Here is a 24,773-nt window from a genome sequence, read left to right on the forward strand (position 1 = left end):
GGATGCAGACTCCTCCAGAGAGAGAGATCCCTCCCTACTCGGATGCAGACTCCTCCAGAGAGAGATCCCTCCCTACTCGGATGCAGACTCCTCCAGAGAGAGATCCTCCCTACTCGGATGTAGACTCCTCCAGAGAGAGAGATCCCTCCCTACTCGGATGCAGACTCCTCCAGAGAGAGAGAGATCCCTCCCTACTCGGATGCAGACTCCTCCAGAGAGAGAGATCCCTCCCTACTCGGATGCAGACTCCTCCAGAGAGAGAGATCCCTCCCTACTCGGATGCAGACTCCTCCAGAGAGAGAGATCCCTCCCTACTCGGATGTAGACTCCTCCAGAGAGAGAGAGATCCCTCCCTACTCGGATGCAGACTCCTCCAGAGAGAGAGATCCCTCCCTACTCGGATGCAGACTCCTCCAGAGAGAGAGATCCCTCCCTACTCGGATGTAGACTCCTCCAGAGAAGAGAGATCCCTCCTACTCGGATGCAGACTCCTCCAGAGAGAGAGATCCCTCCCTACTCGGATGCAGACTCCTCCAGAGAGAGAGAGATCCCTCCCTACTCGGATGCAGACTCCTCCAGAGAGAGAGAGATCCCTCCCTACTCGGATGCAGACTCCTCCAGAGAGAGAGAGATCCCTCCCTACTCGGATGCAGACTCCTCCAGAGAGAGAGAGATCCCTCCCTACTCGGGACCGAGAAGCTTAATCTGGCTGCTGAAACGTTGTTGAAAGGGTTTGAGTCTTTACGGAGTGAAATATTGAAGCCAGACGAGCTCAAATGGAGAGTTACTCCTGGATGTTTGACCTGTATCTGGCAGCAACAGGAGGGAAGCAGCAGCTTCTGTCATTTCTCTTCATTGTTTCTCCATTACTTCAGTACTCAACATTCTGTTGAAATCTCCCTTGGTCGCCAAAATGTGGAAAGAGTCAAACTGACTTAACCAGAAGAGGGGATAGCTGTCAAAGGGCTAATGACTAAACCTGCGAAAAGCTAAAACACCAAAACAAAGTCAGTCATCCATCTCCATTGGGTTTGGAGGAAGCAGGGTGGTTGACTTGAAACAACAATCCTGGAGGCTCCAGGTCAACTTATCCCTCACTGAGTCTGTGCTTAAAGACAGATATCAGGTTTGGACACTACGCCCTCCACGGGTCACTGAGAGACAGGAGTCTGGGGCACAGCGCATCACTTCCTTGTTAAGGGCCAAGGGCACCATGGGAGACAGGAAGTCTGTCAGGTGATCAGATTGATTTGTGGTCCCACACTGATTCAAAAAAACACCAACAACAGGCCCATGGTAAAGATTCAGAAACCACTAGCCTCTCAAGCTGTGACTCCTGTCACTATACACCGCTGTCTTCAGTGAGACATCATGAACCATCACAGAGAGAAACACTGTGGAAGGTAGACTTCAGATCTGGGCCTATCAGCTCGACCCTTTAGCAATGCTGTGCCCCTTATCACCACATTACTATGGTCATCATACATACTCTCTCATTCACCTTTATACATTACTATGGTCCTCATACCTACTCTCTAACTCACCTTTATACATTACTATGGTCCTCATACCTACTCTCTAACTCACCTTTATACATTACTATGGTTCTCATACCTACTCTCTAACTCACCTTTATACATTACTATGGTCCTCATACCTACTCTCTAACTCACCTTTATACATTACTATGGTTCTCATACCTACTCTCTAACTCACCTTTATACATTACTATGGTCCTCATACCTACTCTCTAACTCACCTTTATACATTACTATGGTCCTCATACCTACTCTCTCATTCACCTTTATACATTACTATGGTCCTCATACCTACTCATACCTACTCTCTCATTCACCTTTATACATTACTATGGTCCTCATACCTACTCTCTAACTCACCTTTATACATTACTATGGTTCTCATACCTACTCTCTAACTCACCTTTATACATTACTATGGTCCTCATACCTACTCTCTAATTCACCTTTATACATTACTATGGTCCTCATACCTACTCTCTAACTCACCTTTATACATTACTATGGTCCTCATACCTACTCTCTAATTCACCTTTATACATTACTATGGTCCTCATACCTACTCTCTAACTCACCTTTATACATTACTATGGTTCTCATACCTACTCTCTAACTCACACATACGATACTATAATTCCTCACTTCTACTCTCCTACTTTCACCTTTATACATTACTATGGTCATCATACATACTCTCTAACTGCCTTTATACATTACTATGGTCCTCATACCTCTCTAATTCACCTTTCATACATTACTATGGTCCACTCACTTTGCCCTCTCTAACTCACCTTTATACATTACTATGGTCTCCATACCTATATAATTCACCTTTATACATTACTATGGTTCTCATACCTACTCTCTAACTCACCTTTATACATTACTATGGTCTCATACCTACTCTCTAACTCCACCTTTATACATTACTATGGTCATCATACATACTCTCTAACTCACCTTTATACATTACTATGGTCCTCATACCTACTCTCTCATTCCTGCTGCTACGTACTATGGTTCTCACTTCTCTCTCTAATTCCATAACATATACATTGCTATTAGTTCTCCTTACCTACTCTCTAACTCACCTTTATACATTACTATAGTCTCATACCTACTCTCTAATTCACCTTTATACATTATTATGGTCATCATACCTACTCTCTAATTCACCTTTATACATTACTATGGTCATCATACCTACTCTCTAACTCACCTTATACATTACTATGGTCTCCATACCTCCTCTCTAACTCACCTTGTACATTTTGTTTCCCTCCACAACAGTAGGGAGGAAGCTGTCAAGGGGGCATTTTCCAGCCCTTCTCCTCCTTCAAGAGACAAGACAAGACATTAATTAGTCAATTACATTACATGTATTACAGCTGGACACGTTTTTTTTTTTTAAAGCTTTAGTTTTATTCCGTATAATTTCCTTAAAGTCCTATGTATTTCAGGATAGAGAAATCAAAGCAAGGCAGAAAGGAAATAGCACCTTGTAGTTTAGGCAGGTCACTTATTTTCAATGACAGCCTAGGAACAGTGGGTTAACTGCCTTGTTCAGGGGCAGAACGACCGGTTTGTACCTTGTCAGCTCAGGGATTCGAACTGCAACCTTTCGATTACGAGTCCAACACGCTAACCACTAGGCTACCCTGCCGCCCCAGTTTAAGGTAATAACAGTGGCTAATGGCTAATTTAGTGGAGAGAGTTGAGGTTTTCAGGGACTACATATGACTTGGATCGAGTTCAAAGCTGCACTACAGATGACCTGCCCTCCTCTGTGCTGTGACACCAGGTCAGATCCAGAACTAACTATGCTGTATCAGATCCTGACAACAGGTCAGATCCAGAACTATCTATGCTGTGACACCAGATCCAGAACTATCTATGCTGTGACACCAGATCAGATCCAGAACTAACTATGCTGTGACACCAGGTCAGATCCAGAACTAACTATTCTGTGACACCAGATCATATCCAGAACTATCCATGCTGTGACACCAGATCAGATCCAGAACTAACTATGCTGTGACACCAGATCAGATCCAGAACTATCCATGCTGTGACAACAGGTCAGATCCAGAACTAACTATGCTGTGACACCAGATCAGATCCAGAACTAACTATGCTGTGACACCAGATCAGATCCAGAACTATCTATGCTGTGACACCAGATCAGACCCAGAACTAACTATGCTGTGACAACAGGTCAGATCCAGAACTATCTATGCTGTGACAACAGGTCAGATCCAGAACTATCCATGCTGTGACACCAGGTCAGATCCAGAACTATCCATGCTGTGACACCAGGTCAGATCCAGAACTATCCATGCTGTGACACCAGATCATATCCAGAACTATCCATGCTGTGACACCAGATCAGATCCAGAACTATCCATGCTGTGACACCAGATCAGATCCAGAACTATCTATGCTGTGACACCAGGTCAGATCCAGAACTATCCATGCTGTGACACCAGATCAGATCCAGAACTATCTATGCTGTGACACCAGGTCAGATCCAGAACTATCCATGCTGTGACACCAGATCAGATCCAGAGCTAACTTTGATGATGTGGATAAACAGTAGCAGACGGAGAGATGCTGGGTGGATGACTTCTAGAACTAGATGTTGTCTTAATGCATAGTCAGGGGTACAACATCAACATCCAGTCCCTTTACACATGCACGCATACGAAAACACACGCGCTCATGCACGCACACGCACAGTTTCTCTTCCATTCAATGAGGAGAGTTGTAGACAGGTAGGGAGTGGACTGGGGGGAGGGGGTTCTCAAAGGGGATCTATCAGTTATTCAGACATGGCATGTTTTATGTTCCCTCTCATTCTTTAATACATTCCTCCAGTAGCATTTAATGGCTCCCAGAAGAGGAGAAATCCATTGGAAAATATTGTAGGAATCTTAAGTGCTTCATAATACGCTTCAACGTTGGATGACGACACTCATGGTGCGAGGCAGGAAGCGTCCTTATGGATCGACCAGAACCAGGACCAGAACCAGAACCAGGACCAGGACAGGAATGATCTGAATGTCAGATGTTGCTTTTCAAGGCTGTGAGTACGTACCAGGGTTTTAATAGAGACGGATCAGGTAGTGAGGAACTGATGTCGATCATTGTGCTTTAGACTGGGGGGTTTTAGTGACCTGGTAAACCAGTGTTGATCTATAGACAACACTTCATTGTTTCTCTTTGTAGGACTGTTCAGGACAAGGTTAAGGAAGTCCCATAGAAGTCCAATAACAAACCAGGGCACAACCATAGGGTTTAAATATAACCGTTCACACCACCATGAGTCAATGTGTAACTTAACCTCCGTTACAGACGTAACGGTCATAGAAAGCAGTATAGAGATGGAGTGTCTATTTGATGAGCTCGACCATCCCATACCAAGCACATCTGGAATACTCCTCTAGGAACCTCTAAAGTGATGTCCCCTTCTAGCCATGCTATTTCTCTGGTTCATGAGCTGTCTCCAACGTAGTCAGGTGGATGTGACATGTTCCTCCACAGCAAATTAAAGGGGCATTTCTTGGTTTTTACGTGAACAATGCTTCCATTCTAGTCTGTGGGATCAGAGCCAGACAATGTGAGTGAGGACCTGTAAATTCTATTTTCTCTTTCTAACCACTAGTCATGACATCATCCTGATTCTAGAACATTGTAAGTCCTGAGGTACAGGATTAGCCTTACTGTAAAACGAGAAGTATCATGCCCTTTCAACTCTATCCGTCTCTGCAAAAAGTCTGAGGAGCAGACTACATACATTGAGCATCTCTGACGTCACCGTTTTTAGAGTCTGACGACTGTAGAGTGCTAGTTTAATCTCACACCACCTAGAAAGCTACCGCCAGCACTTGGTTCCAGAGAGGCTAAAGGACTCCCACCATAGGGAGAAGCTTGCTAAGGCTCAGCTCTGTTCTCCTGAACATCTCTTGTCAGTTCTTTTGCTTTAACTCCTACATTATCACCTCAACCATGAGTCACAGCTATTCTAAGAGCCCTATTCAAGCAAACTCTGTAACCGGATGTCCAGGACTGTACGGTAAACCCAGTTAAATAGACTTTGATTGAAAACAAGTGACCTCCTTGTCCAATAGCTGTTGCTATTCTGTTCAGGAACACATATTAGCTACTTCAATAAGAGATTTAAAGTCATAGAGAAGTCATTCAACAAAACAGTCATGAATAATCTTAATGCTCTATTCAATCCGTATCCAGGAAACACAGTGTTACAGAGAGATTTAAATTGAAAGGCAATGTTCCAGCATTAGCTGAGCCTGTATTCACGATAAACGCTGCACATGTCAGCTCAATCGGAATTGACCTCTACATTTATACTGCGTAATCTGTAACGCTTCAGCGATACAGAATGAATATAGCCCTTAGTTTTATTGGCTTGATGTAGGACAACGAGAGACATATTGTGGTTCCACGGGGTATGTTCATGCAAGGGGGATGTGGACTGGGACTAAATCCTTGGCTTGAACACTTGACTGAAATCAGAACCATTTCCTCACAGAGTCTTCACAGTCTTCAGCAGTAAACATCTCTTTCGTTCCACCACACCCTCAATCATCTGAGAAGACAAAGCTCTACCGCTTAGCTTCTGATTTAGTAGCGGAGGTGTATTTTATGGTCTTAATTGTGCACGTCCAGTGGGATTGGGCCTTCATGAGGAAACAGGTGGAGAGAGGGTGCAACACAGCACATACTTCAATTTGCTTAAGAGGAAAAAGCACACGACTGAAGATTATTGCCCATCACTTACACTTTCTGTCTACTGGTTTGACTTGGAGACTCTGTGGTCTTCTGAAGGTTTTGGGTGTTTCACTTTGTTTTAATGGCATTAAGATCAGACTCAGATCAGCTATGTTTCACTCAGCCTTAAGAATGGCATTAAGATCAGACTCAGATCAGTTATGTCACTTACAGAATGGCATTAAGAGCAGACTCAGATCAGTTATGTTTCACTTCTTGTTTTAAGAATGGCATTAAGATCAGACTCGACTGAAGTATAGTTCAGGAAGGAGAATAAACTGAACTCTTCTATCAAAAGTCTGTAAAGCACCTAGTTTGCCACGTCAAGCCTTGTCTGTCACTGACAGAACCACTCATTGACCAAGCCTTGTCTGTTTAATAACATGAACCACTATTGACCAAGCCTGGTCTGTTTAATAACATGAGCCACTATTGGCCAAGCCTGGTCTGTTTAATAACATGAACCACTATTGGCCAAGCCTTGTCTGTTTAATAACATGAGCCACTATTGGCCAAGCCTTGTCTGTTTAATAACATGAGCCACTATTGGCCAAGCCTTGTCTGTTTAATAACATGAACCACTATTGGCCAAGCCTTGTCTGTTTAATAACATGAGCCACTATTGGCCAAGCCTTGTCTGTTTAATAGCATGAGCCACTATTGGCCAAGCCTTGTCTGTTTAATAGCATGAGCCACTATTGGCCAAGCCTTGTCTGTTTAATAGCATGAGCCACTATTGGCCAAGCCTGGTCTGTTTAATAACATGAGCCACTAGTGGCCAAACCTTCTTTGTTTAATAACATGAGCCACTATTGGCCAAGCCTTGTCTGTTTAATAACATGAGCCACTATTGGTCAAGCCTTCTTTGTTTAATAACATGAGCCACTATTGGCCAAGCCTTGTCTGTTTAATAACATGAGCCACTATTGGCCAAGCCTTGTCTGAGCCCACCTCTCCTTCTTCTTTTCCTCCTTTCTTCTGTTTGCTTCTCCGCTTCTTGTCTTTCTTCTGATCCTTGCGGTCCTTCCCACCCTTCTTATCTTTATTTATGTTGTCTTTCCTCTTCTCCTCCTTCTCTTCCTCTTTCGCTGCTAACTCTGCAGCGACCTATCAGGAACAGACATGAGATGAGCATAGAAAAGGAAACGGAGTGTTTGTTAACTGTCTGTAGGTTAGATGAGGACCATGGGTCATTAGTCTACCTGGTCAGGTGTCTTCTGTGAAAATATGGCTGTTGATCCACCATCCTCAGCATTGGGGAAGTCAGGAAACTTTCCAGTGGCATCTCTACAATAAATAGCATGTTTTAACGGCGCAATCTGAGATACTTCCTGTTCTTAAATGATCATTACAGATATATCATTCTTGATGAATTGTACTATGTCACACTGAGAGTTAGATGGCAGACCTCCAACAAGGTCACCAGAGGGCAGACCCTCCTAATGGTTTACTAAATGCCTCAGATACTTCCACTAATTAGGGGTGGTTCATGTCATGGAGCAGTTATCTCAATGTGGAGAGAAAATAATCACCCGACCAGGAATTGCTCTTTGGAACGCCAAACTATGTATCCCTCACTTCCCTTCCAGCTCTCATTATCCTAAATCTTAGAGCAACCCTGTGAACCAACGTTTAGCTTCCAACTTCCTTCAAATCTGGTCCTCTCCTCTTGGCCTCAAAATGTTTGTGTTCTCATCAGACAGGTTGAGGAAGCTGTACCGACAGGGTTTAGATTCTCATCAGACAGGTTGAGGAAGCTGTACCGACAGGGTTTAGATTCTCATCAGACAGGTTGAGGAAGCTGTACCGACAGAGTTTAGATTCTCATCAGACAGGTTGAGGAAGCTGTACCGACAGGGTTTAGATTCTCATCAGACAGGTTGAGGAAGCTGTACCGACAGGGTTTAGATTCTCATCAGACAGGTTGAGGAAGCTGTACCGACAGGGTTTAGAGTTTAGACTACCCTGGAGGGTGTGACCACCTCATCCATCCGTCACGGTGCGTATAATGTTGTCAGCAGCTCAGCCGAGGTCACAGCAGAGGCCAGGCTGGAGCCTGAGACACTGGGGTTGCGTCCCAAATGGGCCCATAGGGCTCTGGTCAAAAGTAGTACACTACTTAGGGAATAGGGTGCCTTTTGGGATGCAGGCTGGGGCTGAATGTGGAGGCCAGGGCCATTGTGGGTCGATGCTTCGTCCCCATGGGAGCTGTTCTCTCTCTGTTCACTCCCCAGGGCTCTCCAGCCTGGATGACTTATGTCCATTGTTCCTGCTCTACTGGGTAGGCAGGCAGCACCCACCGCTGGTCAACCATAAATCACCCTGGAATTCACTAATAGGTAGCTAGCATGGAGGGGAAGACACACATAGAGGGAAGACACACATGGAGGGAAGACACACATAGAGGAGAAGACACACATAGAGGGAAGACACACACAGAGGGAAGACACACATAGAGGGAAGACACACATGGAGGGAAGCCACACACATAGAGGGAAGACACACATAGAGGGAAGACACACACATAGAGGGAAGACACACATAGAGGGAAGACACACATAGAGGGAAGACACACATAGAGGGAAGACACACATGGAGGGAAGACACACACAGAGGAGAAGACACACATAGAGGGAAGACACACACAGAGGGAAGACACACACAGAGGGAAGACACACATAGAGGGAAGACACACACAGAGGAGAAGACACACATAGAGGGAAGACACACATAGAGGAGAAGACACACATAGAGGAGAAGACACACATAGAGGAGAAGACACACATAGAGGGAAGACACACACAGAGGAGAAGACACACATAGAGGGAAGACACACATAGAGGAGAAGAGACACATAGAGGAGAAGAGACACAGAGGAGAAGAGACACATGGAGGGAAGACACACAGAGAGAAGACACACATAGAGGGAAGACACACAGAGGAGAAGACACACATAGAGGAGAAGACACACATAGAGAGAAGACACACATAGAGGGACACACATAGAGGGAAGACACACAGAGGGAAGACACACATAGAGGGACACACATAGAGGGAAGACACACAGAGGGAAGACACACATAGAGGGACACACATAGAGGGAAGACACACAGAGGGAAGACACACATAGAGAGAAGACACACATAGAGAGAAGACACACATAGAGGGAAGACACACATAGAGGGAAGACACACAGAGGGAAGACACACATAGAGAGAAGACACACAGAGGGAAGACACACAGAGGGAAGACACACATAGAGGAGAAGACACACATAGAGAGAAGACACACATAGAGGGAAGACACACATAGAGGGAAGACACACATAGAGGGAAGACACACATAGAGGGGAAGACACACATAGCCACTGACTGTGACTCCTTTCCTCCGGCCATATCCTGCACCTAACAGCCATTAGGCCTCACAATAACACTCTGTTTTTGCTCTTGTCCTCCCCCTCCCCTTTCCATTCCAACCTCCTCTTCATGACACGATCAGAGATAGATACATACTGGTGGTGAAGGGTTTGGCAGGAGCCAGGAAGAGTCTATGGGTGTGATAACCTCAGAGACATGGCAGTGAAAGAGGCAGGAGTTAGTTTGGGCAGAGAGAGAAGATAACACAGAAAAGAAACAGCTACTGTGAAAGAAGACAGACTTCCCCGTTGCCTGCCTGTCTCACCGGCACTCGATAAACCACTGTCTGATCTGCTCCTGCAGTGTTTCCCGTAGGTCAGGGCCGTCCACGGCACGCACAGACTCCTTGATGCTGACCAGGGCCCTCTGGTACTCAGCCTCATTCTCCTCCTGGACCAGCCTGCGAGTCGTCTCCACCTGCTGGGCCTTCAGCTGGGCCACGCTGGGCCTCTGCTGCTGCTGCTCTGGAGGGACCTGAGGACCAGGGAGGACCAGACACAGCTATAGAGATTAGTGGGGTGAGGCAGGGAGGCAGCTTAAGCCCCACCCTCTTCAACATATCTATCAACGAATTGGCGAGGGCACTAGAACAGTCTGCAGCACCCGGCCTCACCCTACTAGAATCTGAAGTCAAATGTCTACTGTTTGCTGACGATCTGGTGTTTCTGTCTCTGACCAAGGACGGCCTACAGTAGCTCCTAGATCTTCTGCACATATTCTGCCAGACCTGGGCCCTGACAGTAAATCTCAGTAAGACCAAAATAATGGTGTTCCAAAAAAGGTCCAGTCGCCAGGACCACAAATACAAATTACATCTAGACACCTTTGCCCTAGAGCACACAAAAAATGATAACAGGTAACTTCCACAAAGCTGTGAACGATCTGAGAGATGAGGACCATCAAAAGGAGCATAAAATTCGACATACCAATTAGGATCTGGCTAAAAATACTTGAATCAGTCATAGAGCCCATTGCCCTTTATGGTTGTGAGGTCTGGGGTCCGCTCACCAACCAAGAATTCACAAAATGGGACAAACACCTAATTGAGACTCTGCATGCAGAATTCTGCAAAAATATCCTCAGTGTACAACGTAAAACACCAAATAATGCATGCAGAGCAGAATTAGGCCGATACCCGTTAATTATCCAAATCCAGAAAGATTGTCTACAACCACCTAAAAGGAAGCGATTCCCAAACCTCCCATAACAAAGCCATCACCTACAGAGAGATGAACCTGGAGAAGAGTCCCCTAAGCAAGCTGGTCCTGGGGCTCTGTTCACAAACACAAACAGACCCCACAGAGCCTCAGGACAGCAACACAATTAGACCCAACCATATCATGAGAAAACAAAAAGATAATTACTTGACACATTGCAAAGAATTAACAGTGGCAGAATACCTGATCACTGTGACTGACCCAAACTTAGAGGAAAGCTTTGACTAAGTACAGACTCAGTGAGCATAGCCTTGCTATAGAGAAAGGTCGTCATAGGCAGACCTGGCTGACAAGAGAAGACAGGCTATGTGCTCACTGCCCACAAAATGAGGTGGAAACTGAGCAGCACTTCCTAACCTCCTGTGTATGATGTATGACCATATTAGAGACACATATTTCCCTCAGATTATACAGATCCACAAAGAATTTGAATCCAAATCCAATCCAATCACAGCAGCAAGATTTGTGACCTGTTGCAAGAAAAGGGCAACCAGTGAAGAACACACACCATTTATTTGCCTTTTGTAATTTAACTATTTACACATTGTTACAACAATGTATATAGACATAATATTACATTTGAAATGTCTTTATTCTTTTGTAACTTTTGTGAATGTAATGTTTACTGTTTTAATGTTTATTTCACTTGCTTAGGCAATGTTTCCCATGCCAATAAAGCCCCTTAGAAAGACAGAGACAGAGACAGACTGTCTGTCTGTCTGTCTGTCTGTCTGACTGACTGACTGACTGACTGACTGACTTAGCACAAAGGGAAGATAAACATAGTTACCATGGCACCAAGGCTTGTCTGGTTATCACCACTGGTACTGATTGGCTGACCTTCCCAATACAGACGTGCCTGTGTTTATTGACTCAGAGTAACCCTGCCCCTTTGTTACCCAACACGGTCCTGGTAGAGGGAACAGTGAACAAGTACACCCACCATTCCCAGAAATATCATCTCCTCCAGCCGTTCTCTCCTGGTCCTCTTCCTCTGACTGTAGCCCCGCCAAACCTGGAACATACCAGAACAACAGAACAGCTAGGACACAACACAGGACACCTAGAAAACACCAGAACAACAGAACACCTAGGACACAACACAGGACACCTAGAACATACCAGAACAACAGAACAGCTAGGACACAACACAGGACACCTGGAACACACCAGAACAACAGGACAGCTAGGACACAACACAGGACACCTGGAACACACCAGAACAACAGGACAGCTAGGACACAACACAGGACACCTAGAACACACCACAACAACAGAACAGCTAGGACACAACACAGGACACCTAGAACACACCAGAACAACAGGGCAGCTAGGACACAACACAGGACACCTAGAACACACCAGAACAACAGGGCAGCTAGGACACAACACAGGACACCTAGAACATACCAGAACAACAGGACAGCTAGGACACAACACAGGACACCTGGAACACACCAGAACAACAGGACAGCTAGGACACAACACAGGACACCTGGAACACACCAGAACAACAGGACAGCTAGGACACAACACAGGACACCTAGAACACACCAGAACAACAGAACAGCTAGGACACAACACAGGACACCTAGAACACACCAGAACAACAGAACAGCTAGGACACAACACAGGACACATGGAACACACCAGAACAACAGGACAGCTAGGACACAACACAGGACACCTAGAACACACCAGAACAACAGGACAGCTAGGACACAACACAGGACACCTAGAACATACCAGAACAACAGGGCAGCTAGGACACAACACAGGACACCTAGAACACACCAGAACAACAGGGCAGCTAGGACACAACACAGGACACCTAGAACACACCAGAACAACAGGGCAGCTAGGACACAACACAGGACACCTAGAACATACCAGAACAACAGGGCAGCTAGGACACAACACAGGACACCTGGAACACACCAGAACAACAGAACAGCTAGGACACAACACAGGACACCTAGAACACACCAGAACAGGGCAGCTAGGACACAACACAGGACACCTAGAACACACCAGAACAGGGCAGCTAGGACACAACACAGGACACCTGGAACACACCAGAACAACAGAACAGCTAGGACACAACACAGGACACCTGGAACACACCAGAACAACAGGACAGCTAGGACACAACACAGGACACCTGGAACACACCAGAACAACAGAACAGCTAGGACACAACACAGGACACCTGGAACACACCAGAAAAACAGGACAGCTAGGACACAACACAGGACACCTAGAACACACCAGACAAACAGGGCACCTAGAACACAAAAATACATACCTAGAACCCAAAACAAGACACACATAGAACATAAAACAAGACAAGTAGAACACAACACAAGGGGACAGACAAAAGGGGATTGTATAACCAGCATGCCCATACTGCATTGCATGAACAGCTGAGAGCTGAGCAGAGCCCGACAAATGCCAAACACTCAGGACCCGGGGGCTGGCAGGCAGCTAACATCCAGGAGACAGACACTCAGGACCCGGGGGCTGGCAGGCAGCTAACATCCAGGAGAAAGACACTCAGGACCCGGGGGCTGGCAGGCAGCTAACATCCAGGAGACAGACACTCAGGACCCGGGGGCTGGCAGGCAGCTAACATCCAGGAGACAGACACTCAGGACCCGGAGGCTGGCAGGCAGCTAACATCCAGGAGACAGACACTCAGGACCCGGGGGCTGGCAGGCAGCTAACATCCAGGAGACAGACACTCAGGACCCGGGGGCTGGCAGGCAGCTAACATCCAGGAGACAGACACTCAGGACCCGGGGGCTGGCAGGCAGCTAACATCCAGGAGACAGACACTCAGGACCCGGGGGCTGGCAGGCAGCTAACATCCAGGAGACAGACACTCAGGACCAGGGCTGGCAGGGGCAGCTAACATTCAGGAGACAGACACTCAGGACCGGGGCTGGCAGGCAGCTAACATCCAGGAGACAGACACTCAGGACCCGGGCTGGCAGGCAGCTAACATCCAGGAGACAGACACTCAGGACCAGGGGCTGGCAGGCAGCTAACATCCAGGAGAAAGACACTCAGGACCCGGGGGCTGGCAGGCAGCTAACATCCAGGAGACAGACACTCAGGACCCGGGGCTGGCAGGCAGCTAACATTCAGGAGACAGACACTCAGGACCCGGGGCTGGCAGGCAGCTAACATCCAGGAGACAGACACTCAGGACCCGGGGGGCTGGCAGGCAGCTAACATCCAGGAGACAGACACTCAGGACCCGGTGGCTGGCAGGCAGCTAACATCCAGGAGACAGACACTCAGGACCGGGGGCTGGCAGGCAGCTAACATCCAGGAGACAGACACTAGGACCCGGGGCTGGCAGGCAGCTAACATTCAGGAGACAGACACTCAGGACCCGGGGGCTGGCAGGCAGCTAACATCCAGGAGACAGACACTCAGGACCCGGGGCTGGCAGGCAGCTAACATCCAGGAGACAGACACCAGGACCCGGGCTGGCAGGCAGCTAACATCCAGGAGACAGACACTCAGGACCCGAAGCCGGCAGCCAGCTAACATCCAGGAGACCGACGCTACCATGATAACACCTGCCCCCCTGTAGAAGAGACCCCTCTTGTCTGGTGCTACAATGATATCCCCCCCACGAGGAATGTAATCACTGCAGGGAGGAATGAGCCTCTATGTATCAGTCACAGTGGTGGTGTCATCTGATATAAAAGTAGTGTCCTGTTCTACCAAGGTGCTGCTTACAAAGTCAGGTTTGTCTAACAGTGTTTGATCGATACCGTCCCTTGTGCAAGACAGGGATTAACATTGACCCAGCTCTGACCTGAACATGAACCCCTAACAGGTCAGGTCAACAGAACCACTTGTCACTACCTCAGCCATGCCACATTATTATAACGATACATGATCCAACCTTCCATAAAAATATCTACACACCCGATTCCTCCGTGAAAGCAATGTGCCCAGTGGCTTTGTTAGCCAGAGATGGTTTACACTTGGGCCGATGAGAGAATGGTGGGGAAACTGAAAGGGAGTCTGGAATTTTAGGGTGCTCTGTTTCCATGACCTTGCTGATCATGTAATGTGATGACCCCACGTTTTGACACTGGGTGTCTGTACGAGAACATCTAGGTGGTACTCTGTTCTGAACCAACCAACAACAGAGAGGTGACATTGATAACATTGTTGAGATGGAGTTCTTGTGCCTTTTTGCAAAGCAGGCAGAAAACTATATCACTTGGACCCATGTCTCCATACAAAGTAAAAGCAGCCATCGATCTGGACTTGGACTCAGTCCAAGTGTCTAGCAGAGTTTTATACAGATGTTATTCTGTTACCCATCTTTGAGCAATTCATCAAGAGGTGGTTTGGCTTTGACTAGAGAGAGTGGGATGAACTATAACCCTCTGACTAGAGAGAGTGGGATGAACTACAACCCTCTGACTAGAGAGAGTGGGATGAACTATAACCCTCTGACTAGAGAGAGTGGGATGAACTACAACCCTCTGACTAGAGAGAGTGGGATGAACTACAACCCTCTGACTAGAGAGAGTGGGATGAACTACAACCCTCTGACTAGAGAGAGTGGGATGAACTACAACCCTCTGACTAGAGAGAGTGGGATGAACTACAACCCTCTGACTAGAGAGAGTGGGATGAACTACAACCCTCTGACTAGAGAGAGTGGGATGAACTACAACCCTCTGACTAGAGAGAGTGGGATGAACTATAACCCTCTGACTAGAGAGAGTGGGATGAACTACAACCCTCTGACTAGAGAGAGTGGGATGAACTACAACCCTCTGACTAGAGAGAGTGGGATGAACTACAACCCTCTGACTAGAGAGTGGGATGAACTACAACCCTCTGACTAGAGAGAGTGGGATGAACTACAACCCTCTGACTAGAGAGAGTGGGATGAACTACAACCCTCTGACTAGAGAGAGTGGGATGAACTACAACCCTCTGACTAGAGAGAGTGGGATGAACTACAACCCTCTGACTAGAGACAGTGGGATGAACTACAACCCTCTGATTAGAGAGAGTGGGATGAACTACAACCCTCTGACTAGAGAGAGTGGGATGAACTACAACCCTCTGACTAGAGAGAGCGGGATGAACTACAACCCTCTGACTAGAGAGAGCTGGATGAACTACAACCCTCTGACTAGAGAGAGCTGGATGAACTACAACCCTCTGACTAGAGAGAGTGGGATGAACTACAACCCTCTGACTAGAGAGAGTGGGATGAACTACAACCCTCTGACTAGAGAGAGTGGGATGAACTACAACCCTCTGACTAGAGAGAGTGGGATGAACTACAACCCTCTGACTAGAGAGAGTGGGATGAACTATAACCCTCTGACTAGAGAGAGTGGGATGAACTATAACCCTCTGACTAGAGAGAGTGGGATGAACTACAACCCTCTGACTAGAGAGAGTGGGATGAACTACAACCCTCTGACTAGAGACAGTGGGATGAACTACAACCCTCTGATTAGAGAGAGTGGGATGAACTACAACCCTCTGACTAGAGAGAGTGGGATGAACTACAACCCTCTGACTAGAGAGAGCGGGATGAACTACAACCCTCTGACTAGAGAGAGCTGGATGAACTACAACCCTCTGACTAGAGAGAGCTGGATGAACTACAACCCTCTGACTAGAGAGAGTGGGATGAACTACAACCCTCTGACTAGAGAGAGTGGGATGAACTACAACCCTCTGACTAGAGAGAGTGGGATGAACTACAACCCTCTGACTAGAGAGAGTGGGATGAACTACAACCCTCTGACTAGAGAGAGTGGGATGAACTATAACCCTCTGACTAGAGAGAGTGGGATGAACTATAACCCTCTGACTAGAGAGAGTGGGATGAACTACAACCCTCTGACTAGAGAGAGTGGGATGAACTACAACCCTCTGACTAGAGACAGTGGGATGAACTACAACCCTCTGATTAGAGAGAGTGGGATGAACTACAACCCTCTGACTAGAGAGAGTGGGATGAACTACAACCCTCTGACTAGAGAGAGCGGGATGAACTACAACCCTCTGACTAGAGAGAGCTGGATGAACTACAACCCTCTGACTAGAGAGAGCTGGATGAACTACAACCCTCTGACTAGAGAGAGTGGGATGAACTACAACCCTCTGACTAGAGAGAGTGGGATGAACTATAACCCTCTGACTAGAGAGAGTGGGATGAACTACAACCCTCTGACTAGAGAGAGTGGGATGAACTACAACCCTCTGACTAGAGAGAGTGGGATGAACTACAACCCTCTGACTAGAGAGTGGGATGAACTACAACCCTCTGACTAGAGAGAGTGGGATGAACTACAACCCTCTGACTAGAGAGAGTGGGATGAACTACAACCCTCTGACTAGAGAGAGTGGGATGAACTACAACCCTCTGACTAGAGAGAGTGGGATGAACTACAACCCTCTGACTAGAGAGAGTGGGATGAACTACAACCCTCTGACTAGAGAGAGTGGGATGAACTACAACCCTCTGACTAGAGAGAGTGGGATGAACTACAACCCTCTGACTAGAGTGAGTGGGATGAACTACAACCCTCTGACTAGAGAGAGTGGGATGAACTATAACCCTCTGACTAGAGAGAGTGGGATGAACTACAACCCTCTGACTAGAGAGAGTGGGATGAACTACAACCCTCTGACTAGAGAGAGTGGGATGAACTACAACCCTCTGACTAGAGAGAGTGGGATGAACTACAACCCTCTGACTAGAGAGAGTGGATGAACTACAAACCCTCTGACTAGAGAGAGTGGGATGAACTACAACCCTCTGACCAGAGAGAGTGGGGATGAACTATAACCCTCTGACTAGAGAGAGTGGGATGAACTACAACCTCTGACTAGAGAGAGTGGATGAACTACAACCCTCTGACTAGAGAGAGTGGGATGAACTACAACCCTCTGACTAGAGACAGTGGATGAACTACAACCCTCTGACTAGAGAGAGTGGATGAACTACAACCCTCTGACTAGAGAGTGGGATGAACTACAACCTCTGACTAGAGAGTGGGATGAACTATAACCTCTGACTAGAGAGAGTGGGATGAACTACAACCCTCTGACTAGAGAGTGATGAACTACAACCCTCTGACTAGAGAGAGTGGGATGAACTACAACCCTCTGACTAGAGAGAGTGGGATGAACTACAACCCTTGACTAGAGAGAGGGATGAACTACAACCCTCTGACTAGAGTGATGGATGAACTACAACCCTCTGATCAGAGAGAGTGGGATCCACAACCCTCTGACTAGAGAGTGATGAACTACAACCTCTGACTAGAGAGTGGATGAACTACAACCTCTGACTAGAGAGAGTGGGATGAACTACAACCTCTGACTAGAGAGTGGGATGAACTACAAACCTCTGACTAGAGCGAGGGATGAACCACGACCCTCTGACTAGAGAGAGAGTGGGATGAACTACAACCTCTGACTAGAGAAAGTGGGATGAACTACAACCCTCTGACTAGAGAGAGGGATGAACCACAACCTCTGACTAGAGAGAGTGGGATGAACTACAACCCTCTGACTAGAGAGAGTGGGATGAACTACAACCTCTGACTAGAGAGAGTGGGATGAACTACAACCTCTGACTAGGAGAGAGGATGAACTACAACCCTCTGACACCAGAGAGAGTGGGATGAACTACAACCCTCTGACTAGAGAGAGTGGGATGAACTACAACCCTCTGACTAGAGAGAGTGGGATGAACTACAACCCTCTGACTAGAGAGTGGGATGAACTACAACCCTCTGACTAGAGAGAGTGGGATGAACTACAACCCTCTGACTAGAGAGAGTGGGATGAACTACAACCCTCTGACTAGAGAGAGTGGGATGAACTACAACCCTCTGACTAGAGAGAGTGGGATGAACTACAACCCTCTGACTAGAGAGAGTGGGATGAACTACAACCCTCTGACTAGAGAGTGGGATGAACTACAACCCTCTGACTAGAGAGAGTGGGATGAACTACAACCCTCTGACTAGAGAGTGGGATGAACTACAACCCTCTGACTAGAGAGAGTGGGATGAACTACAACCCTCTGACTAGAGAGAGTGGGATGAACTACAACCCTCTGACTAGAGAGAGTGGGATGAACTACAACCCTCTGACTAGAGAGTGGGATGAACTACAACCCTCTGACTAGAGAGAGTGGGATGAACTACAACCCTCTGACTAGAGAGAGTGGGATGAACTACAACCCTCTGACTAGAGAGTGGGATGAACTACAACCCTCTGACTAGAGCGAGTGGGATGAACTACAACCCTCTGACTAGAGAGTGGGATGAACTACAACCCTCTGACTAGAGAGAGTGGGATGAACTACAACCCTCTGACTAGAGAGAGTGGGATGAACTACAACCCTCTGACTAGAGAGTGGGATGAACTACAACCCTCTGACTAGAGAGAGTGGGATGAACTACAACCCTCTGACTAGAGAGAGTGGGATGAACTACAACCCTCTGACTAGAGAGAGTGGGATGAACTACAACCCTCTGACTAGAGAGAGTGGGATGAACTACAACCCTCTGACTAGAGAGAGTGGGATGAACTACAACCCTCTGACTAGAGAGAGTGGGATGAACTACAACCCTCTGACTAGAGAGAGTGGGATGAACTACAACCCTCTGACTAGAGAGAGTGGGATGAACTACAACCCTCTGACTAGAGAGAGTGGGATGAACTACAACCCTCTGACTAGAGAGAGTGGGATGAACTACAACCCTCTGACTAGAGAGAGTGGGATGAACTACAACCCTCTGACTAGAGAGAGTGGGATGAACTACAACCCTCTGACTAGAGAGAGTGGGATGAACTACAACCCTCTGACTAGAGAGAGTGGGATGAACTACAACCCTCTGACTAGAGAGAGTGGGATGAACTACAACCCTCTGACTAGAGAGAGTGGGATGAACTACAACCCTCTGACTAGAGAGAGTGGGATGAACTACAACCCTCTGACTAGAGAGAGTGGGATGAACTACAACCCTCTGACTAGAGAGAGTGGGATGAACTACAACCCTCTGACTAGAGAGAGTGGGATGAACTACAACCCTCTGACTAGAGAGAGTGGGATGAACTACAACCCTCTGACTAGAGAGTGGGATGAACTACAACCCTCTGACTAGAGAGAGTGGGATGAACTACAACCCTCTGACTAGAGAGAGTGGGATGAACTACAACCCTCTGACTAGAGAGAGTGGGATGAACTACAACCCTCTGACTAGAGAGTGGATGAACTACAACCCTGACTAGAGTGAGAAGTGGGATGAACTACAACCCTCTGACTAGAGAGAGTGGGATGAACTACAACCCTCTGACTAGAGAGAGTGGGATGAACTACAACCTCTGACTAGAGAGAGTGGGATGAACTACAACCCTCTGACTAGAGAGAGGGATGAACTACAACCTCTGACTAGAGAGAGTGGGATGAACTACAAACCTCTGACTAGAGAAGAGAGTGGGATGAACTACAACCTCTGACTACCTCTGAATAGAGAGTGGGATGAACTATAACCCTCTGACTAGAGAGTGGGATGAACTACAACCCTCTGACTAGAAATTAGGATGAACTGCAACCCTCTGACTAGAGAGTGGGATGAACTATGTAAGCCTCTGACTAGAGAGAGTGGGATGAACTACAACCCTGACTAGAGAGAGTGGATGAACTACAACCCTCTGACTAGAGAGAGTGGGATGAACTACAACCTCTGACTAGAGCGAGTGGGATGAACTACAACCCTGACTAGAGTAGGATGAACTACAACCCTCTGAGAGAGTGGGATGAACTACAACCCTCTGACTAGAGAAAGTGGGATGAACTACAACCCTCTGACTAGAGAGAGTGGGATGAACTACAACCCCTCTGACTAGAGAGTGGGGATGAACTACAACCCTCTGACTAGAGAGAGTGGGATGAACTACAACCCTCTGACTAGAGACAGTGGGATGAACTACAACCCTCTGACTAGAGAGAGTGGGATGAACTACAACCCTCTGACTAGAGAGAGTGGGATGAACTACAACCCTCTGACTAGAGAGTGGGATACTGCCCTCTGACTAGAGTGGGATGAACTATAACCCTCTGACTAGAGAGAGGGATGAACTACAACCCTCTGAACTAGAGAGTGGGATGAACTATAACCCTCTGACTAGAGAGAGTGGGATGAACTACAACCCTCTGACTAGAGAGAGTGGATGAACTACAACCCTCTGACTAGAGAGAGTGGGATGAACTACAACCCTCTGACTAGAGAGAGTGGGATGAACTACAACCCTCTGACTAGAGAGAGTGGGATGAACTACAACCCTCTGACTAGAGAGAGTGGGATGAACTACAACCTCTGACTAGAGAGAGTGGGATGAACTATAACCCTCTGACTAGAGTGGGATGAACTACAACTGACTAGAGAGAGTGGGATGAACTACAACCCTCTGACTAGAGAGAGTGGGATGAACTACAACCCTCTGACTAGAGAGTGGGATGAACTACAACCCTCTGACTAGAGAGAGTGGGATGAACTACAACCCTCTGACTAGAGAGTGGGATGAACTACAACCCTCTGACTAGAGTGAGGATGAACTACAACCCTCTGACTAGAGAGAGTGGGATGAACTACAACCCTCTGACTAGAGAGTGGGATGAACTACAACCCTCTGACTAGAGAGAGTGGGATGAACTACAACCCTCTGACTAGAGAGAGTGGGATGAACTACAACCCTCTGACTAGAGAGAGTGGGATGAACTACAACCCTCTGACTAGAGAAAGTGGGATGAACTACAACCCTCTGACTAGAGAGAGTGGGATGAACTATAACCCTCTGACTAGAGACAGTGGGATGAACTACAACCCTCTGACTAGAGAGAGTGGGATGAACTACAACCCTCTGACTAGAGAGAAAGTGGGATGAACTACAACCCTCTGACTAGAGAGAGTGGGGATGAACTACAACCCTCTGACTAGAGAGAGTGGGATGAACTACAACCCTGACTGACTAGAGAGAGTGGGATGAACTACAACCCTCTGACTAGAGAGAGTGGGATGAACTACAACCCTCTGACTAGAGAGAGTGGGATGAACTACAACCCTCTGACTAGAGAGAGTGGGATGAACTACAACCCTTAGGAAAAAACACTTTTTTTTAAAACAACTCAAACTTGTATCTCACACAGACCATTTCCAAAATGCTTATTATTTCCTTCTAGAGGCTGATGTCATCATCCTGAGGATGAGCTGGCCAGTCAGTGGTCTACTTGCATGAATATTTTTAACGCCCACACCATTCCAACACAGAAAAGCTGCCTTTTAACATACTTAATAAATGAAAAATGAAAACTCTTTCACTCATGTTGTAATTAACTATAAGTAATATTTCATAAAAATCTGGAAACACTGGACAGTTACTTTAACCCAGTTAATCAGCTTCCCTGACTGTTGGCTGTGTCTTTAGTGGTTCACTCGTATTAAAACATCAGTCAGTACTGTTCAACAGCAATTGGAAATGTTGGCCTGGTATTGAAAGTAAAGTTTGCTGACAAAATATGAGAAACGAAACAATAAGTATACTACACTCCTTACCTTCTGAATGCATGTGGCAGCCTGGTCGGGGTCCAGGGTGCTGATGGGTGTTTGGCTCTTGGCCTGGCTCCCTTCTTCCTCAGCCTGCCGTATCTCCTTCATGAAGCGATGCCTGAGCCGACCCTGCCGTGCCCGCTCCACAAACCTGAAGGACCCGAACAGCTTCCTCCAGACACATGGTCTGAACCGACACCTCCTGACACAGACAGCAGTATAGACATAAGAGGGACAGGACCTCAACACTGTGAGAGTAATGTTAACCTCCTCCCCAGGCATACAACTTGGGAAGAAGCATCTGCTGTGTATGACTAGAGTAATGTTAACCTCCTCCCCAGGCATACAACTTGGGAAGAAGCATCTGCTGTGTGAGACTAGAGTAATGTTAACCTCCTCCCCAGGCATACAACTTGGGAAGAAGCATCTGCTGTGTGAGACTAGAGTAATGTTAACCTCCTCCCCAGGCATACAACTTGGGAAGAAGCATCTGCTGTGTATGACTAGAGTAATGTTAACCTCCTCCCCAGGCATACAACTTGGGAAGAAGCATCTGCTGTGTGAGACTAGAGTAATGTTAACCTCCTCCCCAGGCATACAACTTGGGAAGAAGCATCTGCTGTGTGAGACTAGAGTAATGTTAACCTCCTCCCCAGGCATACAACTTGGGAAGAAGCATCTGCTGTGTATGACTAGAGTAATGTTAACCTCCTCCCCAGGCATACAACTTGGGAAGAAGCATCTGCTGTGTGAGACTAGAGTAATGTTAACCTCCTCCCCAGGCATACAACTTGGGAAGAAGCATCTGCTGTGTGAGACTAGAGTAATGTTAACCTCCTCCCCAGGCATACAACTTGGGAAGAAGCATCTGCTGTGTGAGACTAGAGTAATGTTAACCTCCTCCCCAGGCATACAACTTGGGAAGAAGCATCTGCTGTGTATGACTGTGAGACTAGAGTATGATGTTAACCTCCTCCCCAGGCATACAACTTGGGAAGAAGCATCTGCTGTGTGAGACTAGAGTAATGTTAACCTCCTCCCCAGGCATACAACTTGGGAAGAAGCATCTGCTGTGTATGACTAGAGTAATGTTAACCTCCTCCCCAGGCATACAACTTGGGAAGAAGCATCTGCTGTGTATGACTAGAGTAATGTTAACCTCCTCCCCAGGCATACAACTTGGGAAGAAGCATCTGCTGTGTGAGACTAGAGTAATGTTAACCTCCTCCCCAGGCATACAACTTGGGAAGAAGCATCTGCTGTGTATGACTAGAGTAATGTTAACCCAGGCATCTGCTGTGTATGACTAGAGTAATGTTAACCTCCTCCCCAGGCATACAACTTGGGAAGAAGCATCTGCTGTGTGAGACTAGAGTAATGTTAACCTCCTCCCCAGGCATACAACTTGGGAAGAAGCATCTGCTGTGTATGACTAGAGTAATGTTAACCTCCTCCCCAGGCATACAACTTGGGAAGAAGCATCTGCTGTGTATGACTAGAGTAATGTTAACCTCCTCCCCAGGCATACAACTTGGGAAGAAGCATCTGCTGGGAAGAAGCATCTGTGAGACTAGAGTAATGTTAACCTCCTCCCCAGGCATACAACTTGGGAAGAAGCATCTGCTGTGTGAGACTAGAGTAATGTTAACCTCCTCCCCAGGCATACAACTTGGGAAGAAGCATCTGCTGTGTGAGACTAGAGTAATGTTAACCTCCTCCCCAGGCATACAACTTGGGAAGAAGCATCTGCTGTGTGAGACTAGAGTAAACCTCCTCCCCCAGGCATAACTTGGGAAGAAGCATCTGCTGTGTATGACTAGAGTAATGTTAACCTCCTCCCCAGGCATACAACTTGGGAAGAAGCATCTGCTGTGTGAGACTAGAGTAATGTTAACATCTCCTCCCCAGGCATACAACTTGGGAAGAAGCATCTGCTGTGTGAGACTAGAGTAATGTTAACCTCCCTCCCCAGGCATACAACTTGGGAAGAAGCATCTGCTGTGTGAGACTAGAGTAATGTTAACCTCCTCCCCAGGCATACAACTTGGGAAGAAGCATCTGCTGTATGACTAGAGTAATGTTAACCTCCTCCCCAGGCATACAACTTGGGAAGAAGCATCTGCTGTGTATGACTAGAGTAATGTTAACCTCCTCCCCAGGCATACAACTTGGGAAGAAGCATCTGCTGTG

At 47.0% G+C, this 24,773-nt stretch overlaps 1 protein-coding gene across 1 annotated transcript in view; it reads right to left on the reverse strand.

Moving 5' to 3' along the window:
- LOC135567318 (dynein regulatory complex protein 11-like) overlaps nt 1-22,785 on the reverse strand; it is a gene marked incomplete at its 5' end in the record, with an annotated part of 27,794 nt that extends 5,009 nt beyond the window's left edge. Inside the window, 5 exons of the mRNA XM_065014741.1 lie at nt 7,278-7,433; nt 7,529-7,613; nt 10,008-10,216; nt 11,903-11,974; nt 22,590-22,785. Of these exons, the coding sequence (XP_064870813.1) occupies nt 7,278-7,433; nt 7,529-7,613; nt 10,008-10,216; nt 11,903-11,974; nt 22,590-22,785 (718 nt within the window). The remainder of the gene's footprint in view (nt 1-7,277; nt 7,434-7,528; nt 7,614-10,007; nt 10,217-11,902; nt 11,975-22,589) is intronic.
- Nucleotides 22,786-24,773: the final 1,988 nt, after the last annotated feature.

Source organism: Oncorhynchus nerka, unplaced genomic scaffold (assembly GCF_034236695.1).
Source record: "Oncorhynchus nerka isolate Pitt River unplaced genomic scaffold, Oner_Uvic_2.0 unplaced_scaffold_2158, whole genome shotgun sequence".
Lineage (NCBI taxonomy): Eukaryota > Metazoa > Chordata > Actinopteri > Salmoniformes > Salmonidae > Oncorhynchus > Oncorhynchus nerka.